The sequence below is a fragment of the Acipenser ruthenus genome, chromosome 13 (genome assembly GCF_902713425.1).
Source record: "Acipenser ruthenus chromosome 13, fAciRut3.2 maternal haplotype, whole genome shotgun sequence".
Classification (NCBI taxonomy): domain Eukaryota; kingdom Metazoa; phylum Chordata; class Actinopteri; order Acipenseriformes; family Acipenseridae; genus Acipenser; species Acipenser ruthenus.
Window position 1 is genome coordinate 24684638 of NC_081201.1, and position 13909 is coordinate 24698546.

Below are 13909 nucleotides of genomic sequence, written 5' to 3' on the forward strand. Positions count from 1 at the left end.
TCCTGAGTGAGGAAAATCAAATACAAATACCTGTTACTCCTTGTTTTGTTTTTTTTAGGACAAAGAGGTACTTGAGAGCCCATAGAAAAGGGCAGTAGGGTAATTGTTCCCAAAAGACAAAATATTCAGTTTATCAATGTGTGTTTTTTTTTGTTTGTTTTGTTTTTGTTTTAAATCTGCAGTGATGTTCTGTTGTGTACAAGGCATTCTAGGTTGGTTGTTGTTAGTCCACGTAATCTGTACACATGTTCTTTGAGTCTTTTCTAGGGGATCTGTATCTCATCAGTTTCATTTTGTTTTCCATTTAAAATAATAACCTTTTTATATCTGTTTTGCTTTCAGGGAGGAATTGCCTTCGTTGCCATAAAAGGAGCCTTCAAGGTGTACTTCAAGCAGCAGCAGTATTTGCGCCAAGCTCACCGCACAATTCTAGATTATGCTGAGCAAGAGGAAGCTTGAGAAGATGTACATGTGAAGTAAGGAGCTCTGACTGCTGTACAGTGCATCTTATTATTCACTACATTAGATTGTGCTAAATTGGTTCCATCTGTAATATTTTTGCTATATGGGATTTACATACACTGCTGGTTCTTTATTTTCACAGACCTTTGTGATGGTGATACTGATGGGGGAAGAAAACACCAAATAGTCATCTTTTGAACCCAAAAATGTGATTTATTTTTATTATCATTCATATTATTACTGTTGTAGCATGTTTTGGCATTAATCTGATGTGGTACTGATGTTTTGTAACAGTGGGAAAGGGTAGGTGGTGTTTAAAACAAGTTAACATATTTTAATGATTGCCCAACCAGTTTAGTAAAATATTAAATTGCTGAAGATTGCTTATTATTTTGCTAGAGAATGATCTTGCTTTCTGTTGTCTGTTGGAAGTTGCCAGTCATTCCTCAGTCCAGCACAAAACCTCTTATCTGATTTACTGGAACATTTGAAACAATTATCTTGGTAACTTTGAAAGGTCTACCTTTTGTAAACATCTCAGTCTATTATAAATGTTTACTTTAATCCTCATCAGCTCCATTGGGGGAGCAGACACCTCTGCAAACCTGCCATGATTCAGAGCGAGTAGGCACTACTGAAATGCTTTTTTAGCAGAGATAAGGATAAGTTTGTATGCTGTTCTGTAAAGGTGCCCCATTGCGCCGTTACACTAATGGCAAATTACATAGAATTTGGTATATCTCCTTGCGACCCTGTGTACATTATTTTTTAGTGAACAGAAATCTTTTGGATCGCAAGGAGATATTTGAATATGTATTTGTATTAACTACACCATGGCTACATTTGATTTGAAATTACAGTACAGGGTAGTTTTGCAGAAAACTATTCATCACTGAGGTCTGGGAAAGGCTCCCGTTAATTTCTTCTGTTTATTGCTACAAGAAAGAAAATGTCAAAGAACTGAACGCAGTGGCCAAAGCCAGTGTAAGCCTTCCTCTGTTGCACACAGTAGCTGGTTTCTATGTTGTCCTTTCACGTAAAGTAAACATGTCTATACATGACTTGTGTGATTGAGCTGCTTGCCCATGTTTAAGCGCAGTTTCCTTTTGTCAGTAATATTACAAAAATACTGCAACTATAATATGCCCATTTATGGTAGCATGTGTTTAGTGCATGGCAACCAAGAGGTTTCTTTCTAATAACAATAATATTTAAAACAGTATAATTATGTTGGTAGGTGTTTAATATAGGATGTATTTGCTAAACTGAAACAGCTTTAAAATATGAAAATAATATATAAATTATATGATAAATATTTTATATTGTACATGTTTTGAAATCCTGACACTGTATAGATTGCATTTTTTTTTTTTTTTGACATAGGGTAGTTTAAGGAAACTATAAAGAAAATAGCGGGCAGATGCAGAAATGGTAGTATTTGTATCTAATTCAGAAGGGCACAAATATAGTGGGCCAAAGTGGTATTGTGATGATTTGGGTGTAAATGGCACTCATTTTTCTGGCCACAATTTGTGTCTGCAGTGCAGCTGTCTTATTTTCACCACCATGAATCATGGCAACAATTTTACGTCCATAAAATATTTAATGCATTTGACTTACTTACTTACTTATTATTATAAATAACTTTTTTCTTTTAAAGTGCTAAAAACTCTGTATTTGCCTCTTATAAAACTGTATGCATTGTACAGCAAATGCCCTCTGACTATACAGAGATTCATGGTTGATAATTCAATTATGTGAATAAATGTATTTTTACACTGATTTGATGGTTGTTTTTTTTGTGTTGCAGTTAGCCATTGAGCTAAAAACTGCATTATATTACTTGCAATTGCTTTGATGGTGTTAATGATGCAACGTCCTGCAATAATTTAAGCCATGAAAACAAAAAATGAACACTATATTCTGAAAACCGCTCAGAATTTTTAAATGCGGCACTTTCCTTCTAAGATAATTCCTCTGGTTTTGCTGAAAGTTTCCACCCATTATCCTCAAATCGCATTTACTTATTGCTAAAATCAAAGTTATACCATCATCCATAATCTGAGAAGCATCGCAAACACCTTGGGGGATGGATGTTGGTCTCTTCAAGCCTTGTTTGCTTTTTTACTGCTGTATCCAGAACTACATTAGCAGTCTCTGCTGTTCTCATCTGAGAAATACATCTAAACGTTGCCTGCTACTATAAGACTACATTTGTTTAATCTAGGATTCATTATTGTAATGCTTTTTTTCAGTGGTATGCTGTGCCTTGCTTACAGCTCGAAAGTCATGGAGTGATTAGCCTTTTTATGATTGGGGAAACTATAATAGATCTGGAAACAGAACATAAAATGGTATGTCATGTTTTTCTACTGAACAGATTACAAGACATACCTGAACTGTCCAGTAGATATTTTCTACATATTTTAAGAACAAGGCATTATATATTTGAATTATTCACATTTAAATTTTATAGAGTGTAGTATTATTATTATTATTATTATTATTATTTTTTTCTTTCAGCAATAATGGCTTCATACTATAGACATTGTTTCTGACAGGATTACTACTGCCAGAGTCACTGAACACTAGACAAAAATAAACAGCAACACTACAGTAACGGCCACACATTTCAAAAGAATTACATTTAAGGGGAATGCTCATGTCCTGTATCCTGGCTACTGCTGTTTTCAGAAAGCATCTACAAGTACATCCAATATTTTTTTTATTTTTTTTTAATATATAATAAACACTTAATTTCAATATCTAATCTGTGTACACCTGCTTCTGGTGAAGTGCAAATCTGATCTTTTACATGCCTCAAGCAGTTCTATTAATATTTATTTTCCTGAAGAAAATACATTATAATGCAGAAACCTGTGTACATGGATCTTTGTTGCATTTAAAATACCTACAAAAGGTAGGGCTGCCTTTGTTTTAATCCTTGATGATCGCAATCAGCCATATTGAAGGTGATAAAACGTGTCTTTGTGACCGTGTCAAATTGTTTTTCTTAATTGAAAATTAAGGGTGGGGATATTCACAGGGTTCTGTGAATATTCCCACCCTTGATTGTAGCTGTAATTAGATCCCCCACAGTTAAGATCAGTTAAACATAACCCTAGATCTGCAGAATTTTTGGGGTTTTTAATTGAACTACTTGGCATTTGAATGTAAGACGCTATTCTAAATAACTGGATGGGTTTAAGAGGTTCACAGATTAGCCCAAAACTAGGATGTCCTAAGCCCCGTCATTGGTTTAGTCTTTGTGGGGACGACCGATCTTACCTCGGATTTCACTGTGGCCCAAGTGGACACAATATTTCAATAAGGTCCCAGGGGACTTTCATCCAACAGGGCTTAGATTTGATTTGACTTGACCAGTACCTGATTTATGATGTTACAAATTGAAATTCTTGTATCTTCTGGAAAGGGAAATAAACTAGCAATCAAACCACTTGCTGGTAGGAGCAGCCAATGATTGTTTTGGAGTTGTTTCTTGCTGTTCTCAGAATTGTTTTCTTCTTTTAAGGGTAAAAGTAGCATCTATTTCAAAATATGGCTTTGCAATCAATTTGCCTTATGAGCGTGATTAGCAGTTCCGCAGCAAGTTGTGATAAATTGGGCAGTAACCCGAGACCAAGATCTGGGACAGCATAAATAAAGAAATGAGATTCTGGGAAACCAACATGATGCTTATGCATGTCAGGGTGCTGGGCAGCAGTGGATGCAAAGCTGTGCAACAAGTGATACTTTGTTTTTCTTCACAAAAACACATATATCAAGTTACATAATGTTTTATTTTAAACCAAAAAAAGTGCACCATTCACATCAAAACAAAGAAAAAACACTTGATACAAATCAGTTATCAATGTAAACCATGTCACTTATTTTAAAAACAAACACAAATGTATTTTCCTATTCAAAAGCAATACATGTGAATAACAGGTTCCAGAGATGCTTCTGTAGGTTCTTATTGCTAAAGAGATGCTGCACCTTTGGATTGATCCTAAGATTCTGTGGATATGCCTGAGTCACTACAAAGTGGTAGCTATGCCAAAGTTGCTAAACTTAGTAAAATGCTGGAACGTCATCAGAAAGCTTTTGTTCTTCTGGAAGCAATGGAATGAGAACATCTGGGATTTCATTTCGCAGTTAAACCTTGTCTTGTTTTGCCTGGTAAGGACTGTAGAAAATGCAGCATAATAGGTAGGGCTGGCCTGAAACAGGTTGCATGATCATGCAAGTTAGTGACAACAGGAAATGAATGTTCTTTTTTGAATAAATTTGGGTTTGCAGTTTTCCATGACCCCTGAGAAATGGACACCATGCTGGTGTGTTGGATGATTCCATGGCAGACTAAGGGAATGGGCTAAAAATAAATTAAATACACTGAACTACCCTGCATCAAAGACTGCTCACTATAGTAAAAGTTATCATTAAACACTTTGCACTCTACATTGAAACAGCACTATCCTGACTGCTCAGAGGCCCAACACCCAGTTAACTGGTGCAGGTGTTTCTAGTACAATAGTGACAAACAGCCTCTGATTTTCTAAAACCGTAGTTATTAATTAAACCTCTACTGAATTGAGTTGTATTGGTTTACTGTAGACTCCCTTGTAATAACTGATACACTTGCTAAATGAAAATTGGCAGAAACAATGCTCCACATTTTAGGAATCAATACATCATACTGTACTTATTTAATGTAATAAAGCCAATAAAGAACATGCTAAACAAATGTACTGCTGGATTGTTTAGTTTAAAAGTTGAGGGAATTGTAAAACATTTAGTAATCATTTAAACTGAAAAGTAGGATAAAACATTTTAAATGGAATATGCTAAAATAACTATTTAACTTGGGGTAACGCTAGAATCTACTCAGTCATTTGGTAGTTATAATACTTAGCATCAATCAAAATGGTTTAAATTAAAAGATTTTGTTATTTTAAAGAATAAAACAAATTGAAACCAAATGGGGAGCCCTGAGAAGGTGCTCAGACTATAAAAAAACTAAAATAAAAAAACTGTAAAAAGCACTTGCCAAGAAGAAAATAAAAATGATATGGAAAATTTTAAAAGGTACTGAACATGTATCTGCAGATCATCCGAGAAGCACAGTTTAAAAACAAGCTTCTCAAATGGTCCCAACATTTTACTAGTTTAAATAAAAATGTCAAAGTCCAAAACCTGTACAAAGAATAAAACTCTTAATATATTTCATATACGGCTCATGTTCTATCAATAAGACCTACTTTCTACATTAGTGTGTTGCAGGACTTTACGAAAAAGTGTCTGAGTTTGATAAACCTTCAGTTGCCATGCTTTCCACCCACGTTGTGACTAATAAAAGCATCATTCAACATTTTCAGCATTTCAGAAATAAAAAGTATAGTTTTCCCCAGACTTATTTTTAAACCTCACAATACCTCCACAGCACTAAAATCAATGTCTTGTTATTTCTACTAAAACAGCTTTCCACAGAACACATTTAAAACTTAAACTACACTCGTATAGGATGATACCTTGAACTGTATATCAGCCTTATGCTTTAAATGTTGTTGAGCACCCTACTTTACAATGTATACTTTTATTAAAATAAAGAAAATGTTGCATGACCTCTAAACCTCAGAGAGCTATGATAATGAACAGAGCTGAGCTGTTCACTCACACACACACACGTATATTCATTATTATAGCCCAGACAGTCCATTGCTTGTAGCTGGATCCCCCCCTCTTCCTCTCTTCTTCCAGGTGAGCTTGTCTCCCGCTTTCCCTCACAGTTTTGCAGCCATGAAGTTGATGTGGGGTTTGGCCAGTGGGAAGAGTGGTAGGCTCCTCTTGAACTCTGTCATGTTCTGAACCAGAATAGGCTGGGGAACAGTTCACAAAGACAGTCAAAAAGCTTGCTGCTGAAAATCAACTACAAAAACAACCTGTAATCACATTACGTAGCAAAACCTGTTGCTCAGTTAACATGTTTCATAATGTTTAATGTAGAACCCAGTCTCCTCATAAATACTTTATATAGCAAGTACATTACAGTGGTTTTTGCACTTAAAAACTAAACAAAAACAAAAAAGATAGAAAATATCTAAATATCAGTAACTTCTGTGAAGTATATAAAAATATGAATTAAGTAATAAAATAAAATGTTATTATAATATGTTAAAGCAAAAAATTACTATTGCCATTCAGTGCTACATTATATATTATGCTATTAACAGTATAGATTGTACTTATTTACCTGAGGCAGGGATGGTGCTGGTGCCAGATTGACATCGTTTTGACTTGGGAATTCACCAACCACAGGGCCTGGGAAATAAGCACATCAGGAGTTACAACTGTACAGTGGCTCAAAAGTCGCAGTTCACGGGTATACTGGGAAAAAGTAAATCAGTCACTTCGACTTTCAATACTTTAGGATACCTGGTGGATACCTGGTGGATAATAAAGTTAACTAAGATCCAGCTTTGTATTAAAAAAAAAACCAAAAAAAAACCCAAGATCATTTACTGCTTATGTGATGTAACATTCTATGTTCTGCTTGTGAAAAACAAAGCACTACTGTTGAGAAACAGGAGTACATCCTAGAGGTAGAAATGGATTCAATTAAACCTCTTATTTTAAATGAAAGTTATTGTTTTTTTTTATGATAGCATTACAGCCAATATGTATTTGTCTATGCAAACTGAACATCCAATGATCAAAAAATAAATAAAACAATCAACATTTGATATGACCTAGCAGCTTTTATTTTCAATGTGCGAGTAAAGGATTCAAACTAGAAGGATTAATGATGCAGCTTTGGAAATATTTTTTCAATATTCTATTGTTCCTAATTCTGTTGGCCTAAACATTCTGCTTCAGTTGCTGCACTGGTAATTAGAAAAAAATTCATATCTGAAAGATGTGTTCACAGCAAATCCTTGAATTTCTGATTTTCACTCGTCATTTGTACAAATAACAGTAACCCAGGGCCCCATGTCACTGTTAAGATATTTAATTGGCTCTTGAAATAAACAAACAAGAAACTTAACAAGGTACAGTGTTTATTTACAATTTGTACTGAAAGTCAGCTTCGAAATACTTGGATTTTTTGTGATTGTGACTCCCTATAATATCAAGTTCAGCCCACTCATTTAGTTGCCTTTCAAAAATGGTAATTTCTTTGTATGGATTTGACCAAGACTGGAATCAGTATTTATGGACTCTAACTGGAGAATTATGTAATCTTAGTGTGTTCTTTACATTGGACACCTCTATTGTTTGTATCTCCCCCAATGTGAAATACTCACATGAATCCATTTCCCTGGACAGGACGTGCACTGACACCTTGTGTCTTTTGGGTGCGTCCACTGCAAGCAGGTCCTGCAATAAAGTTAAGAAGGGGTTATTACCTTAAAACAGAATGACAAAGCATGCTCTTAGAACAGAGAATTGCAATGTACAAATTCGATAAACTTTATTTTTTTGGAGATTCAATAACAGAAAGTAGAGCCGACACACAGATTTGAGAACAGTGTTTTATTGCCTTCCTTATTGATATCACTATCAGATTAAATGAATAACCCAATACATGTATAAAACCTAGCAATATATAAATACATTGACTTCAACAGAGACAAAGTGAAAAGTAAAAGGAAAAATTCCAAGCACTTGTAAGGGCACTGCTGTGCTACCGAGCAGGCAGACATTGTTTTGTTAAAGCTTGGCTATCATTTTTATATGTATCAGATTGTGCCCCGTTTTCTTTCTACATTAATATATACAAGGACTTGCATATTGAAAAACATGATGTGGTGAAAACAGTGGCCTTATATATATATATATTAATGTCCTTTCGGCAACAGTCTTTCAGAGGCCTTTATCTGCTTAGGATACAAGGCATGTCGCTACTGCAGATTACTCAAGTAATATATGCCCTTCACTGTAGGAGGCACTACATTTCTCAGCCACAGCTGCTAATTTAGTTGCTGTGCGTTGGAAAAGGCAATACTTAATTACATTGGAAAGTAAGCTTCCTACTACATAAAATGTACTTGGAAAACATACCTTTTATAATTGAGTATACCACCTGCTATTACAAAAGTCTTTTTTTCCCTGTGCACCAAATGTATGACAAATTGAAACATTTAACAAACAAATCCCTGATGGTATTCAGTCTGTAAAATATGTAGATCACCTGGAAGGATCCTATTTGAATGGTTTCATTTTTTTTTTTTTTTTTTAAAAGGCAGTATTAAAAAGAGCCACCATGTCATGTACAAATATTGTTTTTCTGCAAAACCACCCTGTTTTTTGTAATCCCCTAGTTTATTACTTAGAAAAGTTCCAGCTACATCAAAAGATATGTATTTGATATTTCTCACAAAATGCAATATAATGTGAATTTGCAGTAAAGTTTAAACAGGACAGATCAATAACTCCAGCTGAAAACAATCCCAATACAGTAAGTCTGCTTCCCAGAATATTGGTTTGAGCAATCGACCTCTCAATGGAATAAGAGAATGCAAGCCTACTATCAAATGACATGAGGAGAACATCCTTTATATATATATATATATATATGCATTAAAGGTATGCTTGATAATATTGATTTCTTTCAGATATAAAATATCTAAGTAAAGAGGAATGGATCCAGATTATTGTGATTAATATATTAATTAATATACATTGCCCATGATGCCCTAGACACCGGGTATATTGTCCCATTATTGAAGACTTCTTTAAATGGATTTTGAGTACCTGCATTTTAAACATTTTCTTATGGAACACATGGCACAGCCATTAATTAGTACATGCCAAAGATTAACTTGAATTGAAAGTCAAACAGAACTTACCCTGTAGAACTGCATTATGTTTTCTTTGGTCAGTGTTTTTAGATATGCAACTTCAGTATTATCTGGGGGGAAAAAAAAATAATAATAAATTATTCATCTGAATATTAATCCGATTTCAAAATGTCTTACACACACATTTTCTGTCTCGAGTTTTACAAGTACGTACGAGGGATGTGCTTTTGGTAAATTTTTATGAACGTTTAAATGCTATGCAGCTGTCAGCGTTTAAACATTTAAACCACATCTACATATACACACTCTCTTCATATTACATTCTGACTATACAGACTGCCCAGGTTAGTATTTTCCAAGCAAAGAAACCCCTACATAAGCAAATAACGTTTTAACATCGTAAAAACTACAAAGTTAAAAAACACACACACCAAAGTAGATATTGAAATTAGGGCTGTCACTCGATTCACATTTTTGATTGGTTAATTTATGGGTATTAGTTGACTATCCGTAGATTCATCCGTGCACATTTTTAATAAAGCTAACGATCTTCCAGCGGCTGCCCTGCCTGTAATATAAAAAATTCAATAGAATCTAACATAATCATAATAATAATCCGAATGGGAATTTGGTGTTTTCAAAAGGATTTATATTATTATTTTATTTTAGTAAATGTCTCGCTTTGTATTTGTACTGCGCTACTGAGATGCACCTGTGCTGGCCCAGGGGGCACAAAAGGAATAAACAAAACTAAACTTGTCCTGTCCAGTATTATAACTGAACAAATAAAATCAGGAGATGGGGTCAATTAAAATGTAATTGCAGTTGAACCTTGGCACACCTGCGTTATTCCAATTGCAGTTTTACCATACAACTGATTGATTACAAGTCAATTACCTGTTCGCATTGATTTGTCATTCAATCATTATTCTTGTATTTTCAACCACTTTTGGTTTGTTTGTTTGATAAAAAAAAAATTAAAAAAAGAAGAAGAAAAGATATAAATGCTTCAGTATTTGTACCTGTGATTATTGATTGGTTATTTAGAACAGAATACACATGTCAATGTGTGTAGTTGTCAAGTGTAATTGTAAATATAACTGGAAATTACTGCAGCATAATTGTAACTAATTGAACAAAATAGCACTGCAATTGTAACTTCAGAAAACAATTCTGCTGTAATTAATAATAATATAAATTGGCCCCAGTTCTGCAAATAGCATGACATTTTAATAAGAAATAATAAGAAATGGCTAAATCAAGAACATAAAATAAGGTAAATTGACCATTGTGAAATCCAAAACAATACGTTTTGAAACTGCCAATGGAAAGCATTTTGGTTGTTACATTTTTAAAGCACAAGGTGCATTATTTAAGGATTGACTGTTGAATAAATGATATGGATATTGAATTTTAGTTTCCCAGTGCAGAGACAATAAAAGCATATGTCAGTTCTGTCCATGTTTTCTAAATAAAATAACATTATTTTTTTATGTTTTCTAGTCACTATTGATATGGCATGCTTTGGTGAAGCTTAAATTCATTCTTTACTTTAATAAAAAGGTTTTGTAAAAGAATGTAGCCCTCCTGGCAACAAATACTCACTTCATAAGCAGCTGACAATGGTAGACAATATTTTCATAAAAACTACTCATTGAAGCCTGCTTATTCAATCAAATATAAATAATACTTCCTGCAATTCAATCAATTATAAATAATACTCACTCCCCCCCCCCCCCCCCCCCCCCCCCCAAGAAAGAGTATGTATTTTGACTGGAGATATAGATAGAAAGATTTGTATTAAAACAAACTGATAATACAGATTTCCTGAGAACAACAATTTATTTTACAAGATCTCTGCCTAAACATAATTGCATCTTATTATATTAAAGAAATTCACTTAGCCCACGTTCCCTTTTCATTTAAATTAATTTTGGAGCCCAAACGGGTACAAATTAGTACCAATTTATTAAGATAAGAGTGCATTTCTTTTCAGAGTGAGTGCAGTAAGTGTGATGAACTGGGAGACAGATGTAATCATTTTCATCCTGTGTCCTACAGACCCAATGATACAGAGGTACATCTTCCTGCAACCCAGACTCCACTACATTCTAAATCAATTCTTAGTGGTTTGGTAACAATGTATTTAACGGAGACATTCATTCGTCAATATTTTTATATTATACTGACTTGCTTGTTTTTAAGACAAATCTGCCGATTAAGAGGGGGGAGGTTTTATATAGAATATATGAACATTTATCCAAGCCCTGACCTACACCCATCATGTGTACATGTGGGAAATATGGATGAATGGACAGGTTTACCAATATACGCCCAGCTTTGTATACTCATCAACTTGTGGTAAGCACTGGAAACAAATGGATTCAGTATTGGAAAGGCAGTTCTTTAGATAGAATGGTGGGACAGACTGACTTAACATCACATTCCAGGATTCAGAAGCTCTTAAGACATGCTGAGCACATTACATCACAACTGTGTAACTCTAAAGTGTGACAGACAGTCACCTTCACTACATCTCTGAGCAGCACTTTAAGAAGAAGTTCTGAAACCAATGTCATTCTGAATTTGTCATGTACAACCATACTTTTTTGAAAAATAAAGACAATAGGATATGTAATGTTTCAGAGGCTCATGGTAGGATAGACCACTTGCAATATGAATAGTGTAGCAGTACTACACAAGGCACTCTCCCACATTGACCCTTACCTCTGTCAAAGTTGTACTGCTGCGAGATGATCTCCCCCCAGTACTTGGCACACTCCGCTCCCAGCTTCTTGGGCTTGTCCAGCCGGCGGATTGCCAGGGCTTGAATGTGTTTCTGGAAAGCCTCATCCAGCATCTCCTCAATGCTCTTCTCCATGGTCTTCAGGAAAGCCTCCACTCTGCTCTCCAGGTAGTGAGGCGCCTTCTCCGACTGTATAATAAAGCGCAGCCCCTGGACACCGTTTGCTCTCCGGGGTCCACTGAACACAATGTACCCTAAGACATAATAAACCAGTCACAATAAGACTTGAGAATATACTTCTTCTGCTAAACTTGTAACTGTGGCTATGCAGTTATACCCAAACCCCAGACAGATGACACAATTTATATGCCGTGGTTCAAATACGTCGCTTGAATCAAACACATTGCATCTCTGTTTGTTACTAAAGATCTGACAGGAGTAGCATCACCTGGTAACCTAAGGAACCATTAGCCTTTATCTCGTGTTTACTCATGCTGGCCGTGTGTAAATATTCCCTCAGTAACCTAAAAGATAAAATAATTATGCCAAAGCTGAAAACAGATTTATATGGGCACAAACAAGCCTATCCGTCACCATCAGATGAAATTAAAATTAACAATTGACGTCAAATTCTCATTTACATTTATATAGTGCAATACCAAGCAGTCATGGAAATCCTCTTTTGGTACAAATTAACTGCCCCCTGTGCTATAAAAGGAAAAGGAAGAGTGAGTTGCCCTTCACTCACCCAGCTGCTCCTTGGTGCGCAGGGTGTTGAAGCAAGGCTCTGAGATGATCTGACAGAAGAGCTCCAGCAGCATGTTCTCATGGGTGTTCTGCATGTCAGTCTGGTAGTAAATCTCAATCCCGCAGTTATTGTGAACCTCGTTTCTCTGCTGGTAAACAAACCAACCCCCTGAAGAGAAAATAAAAACAACAAGCAAAAAGGATCAGCTGCTGTAATCGCATCAGGACATGATTAGTCACTACGATGGGACAACCTGGCATCATTTCGTTGACTACTAAACACCACACAACTTGAAATGGACAGATAATACACAAGGGGGTATTGAGGAAAATAAACATGTTATGTTGTTATACATCCCTTTAAGTGCTGACAGAACATAATGAAGAAGTCTGAAGTAGATTTGTGGGAAAAAAACACAAAAGGAGGAGACACAAGGCATTGGTGAAGTGGGCTGTTGAGGCAAGATAGGATCCACGGCCCTTACTTGGGATTGTAAATATATCATCATACAAAAATAAATATACCATTGTATCCATTTTGGTACTATGCAGAGGCTTCACTGAAAAACCAAGGACCGTTGCTGAACTCCAGGACAAAATTGGGACAAAATTAACACTATGGTTACGTTTTGAATGCTTTGATTTGCAAGCTTTCTGCTTTAGTTTTTTAAATGTGCTCTTTTTCAGATAATTCCAGCATTTGTCGCTCGAATGCAGGAACAGCTCGCTGACGTACAGCACCGCCCCATGCGTCTTGGATCATCCTCCACCCCACCTCGCCTTGATTGTGACCGTATGCACTGTTTTGTGTATGGACCTGTACAATTGTTTGATTTTCAATAAAAGCTTAATTGGTATTACGCCTGCGAAATATCTTTCTGAAAAGTATAGTTCTTGGTTCTGAAGATGTGTGAACCCGTTTCACTTCTGCTACAAATGATACGTCTCAGTGGATGAGCGGCAGACAGAGGGAAGGTTTGCACAAGGGACCAGGGACACAAGGGAATTGCACTCCACAGCCTTGTCTCCTCCCCTCAGCTTTCTGATAAAGTAGAAGGCTAAACTTTGGAAGACTGCGATAGAGCCATCAATTAGTAAGACACTGCAGCTTTAAGGATTTCTTATGAAAGCTGTCAAGCACAAGAGTCTGTGCTCC

General features: G+C 35.6%; 2 protein-coding genes across 5 annotated transcripts in view; one reads left to right on the forward strand and one right to left on the reverse strand.

Annotated features, from left to right (window-relative positions):
- LOC117418451 (E3 ubiquitin-protein ligase MARCHF5) overlaps positions 1 to 2244 on the forward strand; it is a 46647-nt gene extending 44403 nt beyond the window's left edge. The window contains exons 6-7 of one of the 2 annotated variants that reach the window (XM_034031525.3): positions 343 to 476; positions 605 to 2244. In XM_034031525.3, the coding sequence (XP_033887416.3) occupies positions 343 to 459 (117 nt within the window). In that variant the 3' untranslated portion in view covers positions 460 to 476; positions 605 to 2244. Of the gene's footprint in view, positions 1 to 342 lie in introns of both variants that reach the window. The other variant, XM_034031523.3, reaches the window with a different exon arrangement.
- Positions 2245 to 4243: 1999 nt separating this feature from the next.
- LOC117418117 (insulin-degrading enzyme-like) overlaps positions 4244 to 13909 on the reverse strand; it is a 39921-nt gene continuing 30255 nt past the window's right edge. For all 3 annotated transcript variants that reach the window (XM_034030729.3, XM_034030728.3, XM_059035799.1), the window contains exons 20-25: positions 12755 to 12922; positions 11988 to 12260; positions 9309 to 9370; positions 7764 to 7836; positions 6713 to 6780; positions 4244 to 6338 (exon numbers count right to left, since the gene is read on the reverse strand). In XM_034030729.3, the coding sequence (XP_033886620.3) occupies positions 6243 to 6338; positions 6713 to 6780; positions 7764 to 7836; positions 9309 to 9370; positions 11988 to 12260; positions 12755 to 12922 (740 nt within the window). In that variant the 3' untranslated portion in view covers positions 4244 to 6242. The remainder of the gene's footprint in view (positions 6339 to 6712; positions 6781 to 7763; positions 7837 to 9308; positions 9371 to 11987; positions 12261 to 12754; positions 12923 to 13909) is intronic.